Below are 9,419 nucleotides of genomic sequence, written 5' to 3'. Positions count from 1 at the left end.
TTTTATAACCTAGGTATCTAGTTCTTATTATCCGATTAATCCTGAAAATGATCGACTCGATCCCACGAAATTTTTTCACTTGCCAATAAGATATTTCTAAGAAGTATAGGTGGGCACGAAGGAGACCCAATATCGCTAAAGGTTCGAACTTCGCAAACATTTGGAAAAGTTCTACGTGAAATTCGAACCCTCGTTGTATGGAAAAGAGCTTCAGGGGCGAGATTGTCCAACTCTTGCTAAGTAGGCTAGATAAGAGGTAAACTTTCATCATAGAAGTCATTGATTGTCCTCGTTCTTGAACCGAGGTAAACAATATCCTTATTTTTTCCCAGCTCAGATTTTTTTACGGACTAGAGAAGAAGCCACTTGTATATATTGATGGAAAGTCATGGGATCATGACTTCCTATCAATACATGTAAATGATTCTCCCCTGATCCAAAAAAGCAGGACAGAGGATCTACCTTCACTTTTTCCACCTCCCCTTTTCCTTCTCATGTTTCCTCTCCTTCCCCATCAATTATTTCTTCTTCATGTAAACAGACTCTAAATGGGCCGGAGGCCCAAATCAAACCCCTGGAACTTGACTACTTAGCCTTCTCTTCCCCGTTTCCACGGCTATAAATATCCACCATTTCCCTCCTCCTCGTCGATGCGATTTCTTCCCCCATTTTTTCTCCTCAATCCCTTCCTCTCGTGAGACCTAACATCGTCTAATCGGACGGTTTTTATTGAGCTTATGCAGCGGAATCGACCTCTGCGATCGGAGAAATTAACCACGAGCACTTCGCTGGCAGCGGAGGCTGCCGCCAGAGATGGGTCTGCGGCCGGGAGGTTCTGGATCGCCTGCCAGGAGGAGGCGGTGTTCGCGTTGTATACTCCTTTTATGGTGTGCCTGGCGGCGGGGAAGCTGGGTCTAGACGTCTTCCGCAACTACATTGCCCAGAATGCGCGCTTGCTAAAGGCCTTCGCTCAAGCGTGAGTGTAAATATTCTTCGGCGCTTGTGTTTTATTGATGGTTTTATCTCCGATTAGGAGTCGCAAATCGAAATTTTCTACTCTTGCATTTTGTGTGTGTGTGTGTTTGATTCCTGCATTGGGTTAAAGATTTCTTGTTTGATTCTTTTTCTGAATTTGTATAGCTACCAGATGGCGGAAGGATATGCGGATGACGATGAATCCAAGGCTGTATTCAAACAATTGAGGATTTCTGTTCTTAAAAGACTTACAATGAATGATTCAGTATCCCGAGTAAGATCTTGAGTATTCTTTACATTGATCACATTCATATCAAATATTTTCTTAAATCATTTTTGTAGTCATTGCATCGACGAATGCCTTTTTCTTTGTTTTACATATGGTTAGCTGAGATGAATGCTAATAGGCGAGTTACTTTTTTTAAAATTGATGCATGTTGAGTTATGAAGAAATTCTCTTTGTTTGTATTAGTCATGTTAGTAATCTGCGATTTGTGTGAGGGGTAGGGAAGCCAATTTGTAAAGTAGTGATTGATTTAGATTGCTTAAAGTTCAAGTGGTTTCTAAATTCATGCTTTTCAAGAGACAAACATGGACAAGAATATTGAGTTCGGATTTTTAGAGTGGACTACAGTTTATTGCTAATACAATTATATTTTCCAATGGGCTCACTTTCAGTTATTTGTACCGTTATTTTACTCTTTTGTAGTTCTTTTTGTTCTTGTTCACTTTCAAATTTCAAAGGACTACATGTTATCAATCTAGAATTTATTAAGAGAGATCTTCTTTTGTTGGTAGGATAGATTGGGATATCTGCCAAACAGGGTGAACAAAACTAATCTTGGCTGGGACTTTTGGTTTTGCAATATTTTAGCATCTACATATCTTTTATTAAGAAGGGGAACCTGGGTGCAATTGTAATGTTGTTGCTGTGTGTCCTGGAGATCATGGATTCGAGTCGCATAAACAACCTCTTGCAATGCAGGATAAGGTTGTGTACAATAGACCCTATGTTGTCCGAACCCCAAATTGGCAGGAGCTTAATGCACGGAGCCACCCTTACATATACTTGTATTTAGGAATATGCATTTGATGTCATTCCTGTGTTTTGTTTGAATTATCTCTGCCAAACAGAGTGAACCAAACAGATTTTGGCTGGTGGTTTTTGCAATATTTTAGCATGTAAGTATACTTGTATTTAAGAATATGTGTTTGATGTCATATCTGTGCTGTTGAAACTCATATCTACACAAGACTCACCACCCAGTTATATAACAAAAGATAATACTAGGGTTGGAGAAGTGTTTTTAATTTGATGTTGGTAGAAATTAAACCTTCTCTTCAAAAACATATTCAGCTGTTCTTTCAGTCGTTACTTTCAGTCGTTAAATTGTTTTGACATGCATGCTCCCCTTGCTCGGACTTCGATTGAGAATTTGAAATTATAAGTGCATTTTTGTAGATGGTTCATTCACCAATCTTTGAGAATTGGGATCAGCTGATGCTACTGATACCTTTTTATTTAGCTTTAGTTTGTTGTTCCTGACTCTGGGCTTGAAAAGTATTGATCAAATAGACAGTGGACAACAAAATAGCTGGCAATTGATAGCAGTATAACACCTTAGTCTCCATTTAAATTGACATGCCTATCCTCTTAACTGTAATGGATATGCACTTATCTTTTATGTGTTAACCAATATTCCCACTCTCTTCCTGTTAGCATATGTTAATACCCCTGCTTATAAAGTTAGTTAAAAGAACTAGCTGTGCAGGAATGGGGAATTGCCACCAGACAAGAGGTAATTCCCAATTCTGCAACACTGAAGTACACTGAATTCCTGCTTGAAACTGCTGCTGGAAAAATTGAAGGGGGGAAAGGTTCTCTTTTAATAGACACTCCCTTTGAGAAGACCAGAATTACAGCATATACAGTTGGTGCTATGACCCCTTTCACCAGACTTGTTGCTTATTTGGCCAAAGAACTTCATTTCCATTTGAAACACAAAGGAAATGATCATCCGTGCAAGAAATGGATCGACATTTATGCCTCTGCAAGTTTTGAGGTATCTTGGTATTATAATGATGGTTGTTATTTGTCTTGTTTTTTGTAATCTTTTATTTTCTCTCCCTTCGCAGGCATCTGCTGTGCAAATAGAACAGTTGTTAGATAAACTGAGTGTTTCACTGACGAGTGAGGAACTTGCAATTGTTGAAAAACTTTACCGTCAAGCTATGAAACATGAAATTGAATTCTACAGTTCTCTTCCAATTGTCCAACCTGCATTGGTTCCATTGATGAAAGTGCATGATCTGACTCACCACCTGGTTATCTTTTCTGATTTTGACTTGACATGCACTGTGATTGATTCTTCTGCTACACTAGCAGAGATTTCTATCTCAATTTCATCCAGGGCCAGTCCAAGTGGAACTGATGATGATAATCAGAATGCTCAGGTGTCATCATCTGATGTGAGGAGTGCCTGGGATGCTATTGCGAAGCTGTATACTGAGGAATTTGGGCAATGTATTAAAAGCATAGTTCCATCAGAACAGGGTAGCTTTATTATAACTATGCTAAATTCAACTTCAGTTCAGTAACTGAAGATTATTGTGAAAATCTACGTACCACCATTATGTGCTGTTATTCTGACGCATCTTTTTCGATTTATTCAGATGCAGCTAAGACATTAGATTATGAAAGCCTATACAATAAACTTGAGCAGATTTCCGTCTTTGAAAAAAGAGCAAATTCTAGGGTTATAGAGTCAGGATTGCTAAAAGGAATAAGCTTAGAAGACATAAAAAGAGTTGGGGAGCTTTTGGTCCTGCAAGATGGCTGTAAAGATTTTTTCCAGGAGTCTGTAAAGATGAAAGAAAAATTCAATGCTGATTTTCATATACTGTCATGTTGTTGGTGTGCAGATCTTATGAGATCAGCCTTCTCCTCAGGTAAATATTCCGTTGCTCTTTTTTTTTCTTTATTTTTCTCTTCCCCTTTTGAATTCCATTTCTTATCGTTTGTGTTTCATTTTTTTTCTACCACAAAAAAATAGTGTCCTAAGAAAATTATCTCATATATGTTTTCTTCCTTCATAATGTAACCAGTAGCTGGTTTCAATTACTAAATTCCAGGTTTCAAAATGTAAACAGGGAAAATGATCTCCCCAAGGTAACTCTGATGGTGGATCAGTAATCTCTAATTTGTTTTATCCGTAACTTACACAAAAATTTAGAAAAATAAGCTATGACGGAAAGTTTAAAATGAAATTTGTAAAAATATTACGACATGCAACATTAGTCCACACGTTCCATGCAATAATAGTAAATTGTTCTTTTGTTCTTATTTCAAGTTTTTGAAACTTACACGAGTTACCTTTTGTCTCATGAAAAGTATGTCTTAGCAATTTTTTAAGTCGATTTGTCCTCCATTTATCATTTATTTCTGTTAATATGCCAATATTATTCCAAATATAACAGTTGCCATTAGCATCAGCTACTCATTGTTGAGTTAAAGCTCAACGTTTTTATTTTCTTGTCAATTTGGAGAGTTCAAACTTAAGCTCGATGACTAACATGCTTAATCTGAATCTGTCATCATTCAGTTGGTTGTTTGAATGCTTTGAACATACACTCTAATGAGTTCATCTACGAGGAATCAATTTCAACAGGAGAATTTGTGAGGACAATTGAGTCCCCCACGGACAATGTTGAGACATTCAGAAACATATTAGCCAACCTTGGTAGCAGTAAACAGCCTTTGTCCGTCTTCATCGGAGATTCAATTGGTGACTTGCTGTGCTTGCTGGAAGCGGATGTTGGAATCATCATCGGTTCCAATTCAAGCTTGAGGAAAGTTGGGGAGCAATTTGGTGTATCTTTTGTTCCACTTTATTCTGGTCTGATAAAGAAACAAAGTGAAGTCGCTGGTGAGGACTCCCTTGTTTGGAAGGGACTATCCGGTGTTCTCTACACAGCATCGAGCTGGACTGAGATTCATGCCTTTCTTTTTGGAGCCTAAGTTTTTTTTCTCCAGATGGCTCCTCCTTTCAACTTGAATGAAAAGGGAGTTCATGCAGAGGCCTTTCATCATTCTCAGGTAACACTTAGTTTTCAAAATTAGTTACTCCTGCTTTACAAAATTTGTCGGTGTCTTCGAGGTCTCTCCCGCTTTTTACAAAATTAGTTACTGATGGAAGGTTTTGTTTCTGTTGTTTCATTATGTGCAGGCAACTTTTTTTATTCGCCGTGCATCCTCTCTAACATCTCTTACAAAACTACGACACTCACAAATGTTCATTTTTCTTTAAAGATTAGGATCAACTTTACACAGTGTACATTTTTTTCTTTTTAATTGTTTTTGTAAATACTGATATTGTTTGATATAATAATGATGAATGCGTACATATAGTTGATCTGCAAGCATACTTCATTTCAGTAGCTTGCAATTTGTCCCTTTTGATTGAAGCATCCCAACCCCGTCATTTCCTTTCATTTGAATCCAATTCTCCGAGTTGTCATCTGCAACTTTCTCTTGGGACATACATGATGAATCCACTTACTACAATTCATGGGATGTTGTAGCTACAGTATAGTACAGTTTACTATAGCTATTTGGTTCGACCATAAATTAGGTTGAACCAAAGATTATGCTTATATCTTGCTTGTGTTCTTTGATGAGAATAAGTGTTATAGTAAAAGATAGATTACTTTCATCTCAGGTGTTTCTCATAATTCGTCTACATATTATGTGAAAGGAGATAAATTACGGGAACAATTTATAGCCGATTGTCAAATGGGTAGAGGGTGGGAAGAGTTTTTCCCCTAGGGCCGATGTCCATCGAAAATTACTCTCTGTCTCATTATAGTAAATCTTCCACCTTATAGCCAACTGAGCCCCCTAAAGATAATAAGCTTTCCTTGTGATCTATATCTCCATGGTTCCCAAATTCCAGGCAATATTGTTCTACTACGTTTTTCCATCTGTCTATTTTCGTTTGATTATATATATATATATAAAGAAGGGGAACTTTGGCACGACAATAAACTTATTATTGTGTGACTTAGAGGTCACATGTTCAAATCGTGAAGATGATCGTTTACAATGCAGGATAAAACTGTTTATTATAGACTTAATATAACCCGACCCTTTTCTATTGCATTGAGGGCATTTGGTACACCATATTAGTCTTTGATAAAATATTGTACAATACTTAATAAGGATTTATAAATAGATAGTATTACAATCTAAGAAGCCTAAATTAGGTAGTTATTAAATTTTAGAAGAACAAGTTACAGAGCTTCTACCTCGAGTGAGCTACATCCATCTCAAGTGAGCGAGCCTTATCATTCCTTAAGAAGTTAATGATATATAAAGCAGAAGCAGACAATTTTGAGGGATCTTTTAAATTTGTTTTAGCAAGAGTTAAAGCTCAAAATGTAAATCATGGATCATTGTTAGTGATTTCCAAACAAAAGAACAAGGCATCACATGGCTATATATGCCAAACACTCTAAATGGAGTCCCACTCAACCACAAAAAAATAGAAGAATGGTAGGGAACTAGATTTTTAAAAATGATCTTGAAATTCTAGAGAGTATTTTGAAATAGGGTAACTTTGATGGGGTAATTTCGAAACACTTAGATTTTGAGTTTCTTAGTCAGAAGTCGATTTGTCTTCCCATACTAGTCAACTACTATCATAATTGTGACCATGAGTTTGTCTAAATTAGTATTTATCCTCGTCCATGTATATAGATCACTCTACTCACATCTCTCATAGAGTCTTTCCAAGCTTTAAAGTTTTCTCATGTATTAACTTGTTCACCCTTTGGCTCACTTCTCATGCTATTCTTCACATCTTCATTTATGTTGTTTATCTCCTCGACCCTCAAACCAACCTATATACTTGGTAGATTTTACACAACTTCACTTACATATCAAGTATAGATGACTAAATTTTTAATTAATAAATTTTGTATCGAGCTCAACTAACGACGTCATTATTCTTATAAAATATGTTAAATTTTTACCTGACACATAAATTTCTCTCTCTATTTTTAATATATTATAAATAATTTAAGATTATAAATTACTAATTTTTATGTATTCAATTAATAAAATCAAAAAAATAAATTTATAATTAAAATTTACACCAGTCCATAAATATTATTCAACACATTTACTTATATATTTATTTATTTATTATTAAACAAATATAAATAAGCTATCTGGATCTCCAAACCCCAAATTTACATTTACAGCCCTACTCTTCTGAGTAGTGAGCCCTAAGCTGGATGCTGCAGGAAGGACCCTACTTAGTACTTCCAAACAATGTTGACGTTTGAGTTTCTAAGTCTCCTTTGGCTTCAGGCAGAAGCAAACATTATTATTATTATTATTATTATTATTATTAATAATAATAAGAAGGTTGGGACTCGTCGAGCGTGAAAGTGGAGCCAGAAGAGTGGCAGCAGGCCGGAAAAATGAACGACAGAGGCGAGCAGAGGCCTTACGAGCCACTGCAGCCATAGCCATGCATGCAGCCACACACCGATCGACCACTCTCCCCATCCACACCAATCACTTCTTCTCCTTTCTCTGCCTCTGCCTCTGCCTCTTCCTCTTCCTCTTCCTCTCCCTCTGTATAACTATAAATTTAATTTATTATAATAATAATGGCCTGCAGCATATGACCACCGCCCCTCCCACCCAAACACCTAAAAGCTTCTTCAGAGAATCCTCATCCCTAGCTCTCTCTCCCCCTTCCTTTCTCTCATCTTCTATCCCTCGCTCCCTTTCCCACCTTCACACTCAAATCCCTCCTCCTTGTTCTTGCTATGGATCAACCTACTGATCGACCTCCAATACAACAGTGCCATCCCACCCCTGACACTAGTAGTGACACCATCACCGCCACCACCACCACCACCAGCTCTGGCCGCAGGGGAAAGGGAGGGCCGGAGAACGGCAAGTTCAGGTACCGCGGCGTGCGGCAGCGGAGCTGGGGAAAGTGGGTCGCCGAGATCCGCGAACCGAGAAAGAGGACGCGCAGATGGCTCGGCACCTTCGCCACTGCGGAAGACGCGGCCAAGGCTTACGACCGCGCCGCCCTCATCCTCTACGGCCCCCGCGCACAGCTCAACCTCCAAACGTCTTCTTCTTCTTCTTCTTCGGGATCCCATCAATCCGCCGCCTCTGCCTCCTGCTCCTCCTCGTCCTCTACTCTCCGGCCCATCCTTCCGCGACCCTCTGGCTTCCCTTTCCCCGTTAATCCCCCGCCGGTCAACCTCGCAGCCGCTGCGTACGCGGCCTACCCGCCGCAATTCCTCTACGGCAACATGACCGACAGCACCGTCATGGCGCCAGCGGCGGAGTCTGCGGCGGCAGCGGCGGCGCCATCCATCTGGCAGCAGGCGGCCAACGAGGAGATCAGCTCGCTGGCGGGGTCGGTGGGCCCGAGCCTGTCTCTCTCGTGCCCGCCGGCGATGACCGCCGCGGACAGCTCCGGATCGGCGCCGCTAGAGTCGCCGCCGTTGTGGGGCTACGACGACTACGACGCGGCAGCGTCTTGCCAACTGTGGAATGACGACGACCCATTCTTCTTCGATATCTGATCATCAGTTAGGGTTTAATTAGTTTCCCGCATTAAACAAAAAACCAAAAAAAGAGAAGAAAATCATGCATGCTATATTCTTCGAATTGTATTGCCACTTTTTTGATAGATTCTTCTTGATCATATATCATTTGTTCCGGATCGTGATTGTGTAAATAAATCAACATATTTCATGCGTATAATCGTGTTCTTCCTGAATGCTATTTCAAGATTAATTACTTTTTGTTGGATCTCTTTATCGATCTAGAAAACTTTGAAACATTTCAAATAATCTGATTTGATAGTATAAATTGAGAAGTGGATTTTTAAACTTCTAAAGACTTGAGAAAATTTAAAGTCTAAGACTGTGATATTAACCCAACCTATCAATAACTTTTAGTTTCCTTTTAAATTATGAATTATTTTAAATTAAAATCAATTTACTTCTTAAAATCTCTTTAATGTATTCACACTCTCAAACCTGAATACGATAATATAAATTGAGAATAATATATTTTTGAAAACTTACAAAGATTCTAAGATGCACAAACGCAAATTAAACCCACATGATTATTTCGTAGAAAGGAAGGATACGGTGGAAATATATTATGTATTTTTAGAATTCTGAAGGTCAATTACACAAAATAGATAATATTGGAATCTGCATACATGATTCAGTAAAATACTATTTTTTTTTACTTTTCTTTTTTTTTTCAAAAAATTATTAAGCTAGCAAACTCATATCTTTTATTTTTTTACTTTTATTTTTTTTTTTCAACTTGAATGACGGTAGAGATAAGAACAGAAATGGGCACTACAGTTTACATGTCAAAGCAAAAGCTTAAACAGTGG

The 9,419-nt window shown here is 38.3% G+C and overlaps 2 protein-coding genes across 2 annotated transcripts; both read left to right on the top strand.

Annotated features, from left to right (window-relative positions):
• Positions 1-683: 683 nt before the first annotated feature.
• Positions 684-5,065, top strand: LOC121977876 (bifunctional TH2 protein, mitochondrial-like). The gene is made up of 6 exons (XM_042530277.1): positions 684-976; positions 1,141-1,249; positions 2,748-3,038; positions 3,112-3,529; positions 3,655-3,924; positions 4,578-5,065. Exons 1-6 carry the CDS (start codon positions 738-740, stop codon positions 4,991-4,993), a joined length of 1,743 nt encoding a protein of 580 aa, XP_042386211.1. The 5' UTR covers positions 684-737; the 3' UTR covers positions 4,994-5,065.
• A 2,747-nt stretch (positions 5,066-7,812) lies between these two features.
• Positions 7,813-8,612, top strand: LOC121978580 (ethylene-responsive transcription factor ABI4-like). Its single transcript, XM_042530907.1, has one exon. It carries the CDS (start codon positions 7,813-7,815, stop codon positions 8,587-8,589), a length of 777 nt encoding a protein of 258 aa, XP_042386841.1. The 3' UTR covers positions 8,590-8,612.
• Positions 8,613-9,419: the final 807 nt, after the last annotated feature.

This window comes from Zingiber officinale, chromosome 4B (genome assembly GCF_018446385.1).
Source record: "Zingiber officinale cultivar Zhangliang chromosome 4B, Zo_v1.1, whole genome shotgun sequence".
Classification (NCBI taxonomy): domain Eukaryota; kingdom Viridiplantae; phylum Streptophyta; class Magnoliopsida; order Zingiberales; family Zingiberaceae; genus Zingiber; species Zingiber officinale.
This window is presented reverse-complemented; position numbering and strand designations above follow the sequence as displayed.

Bases quoted from the DNA above. Each gene is read 5' to 3' on its own strand.
- LOC121977876 (XM_042530277.1), top strand. From the start codon at position 738: ATGCAGCGGAATCGACCTCTGCGATCGGAGAAATTAACCACGAGCACT. The intron at 977-1,140 runs GTGAGTGTAAAT...GAATTTGTATAG, and splicing joins CTAAAGGCCTTCGCTCAAGC to CTACCAGATGGCGGAAGGAT. The intron at 3,039-3,111 runs GTATCTTGGTAT...CTCCCTTCGCAG, and splicing joins ATGCCTCTGCAAGTTTTGAG to GCATCTGCTGTGCAAATAGA.
- LOC121978580 (XM_042530907.1), top strand. From the start codon at position 7,813: ATGGATCAACCTACTGATCGACCTCCAATACAACAGTGCCATCCCACC.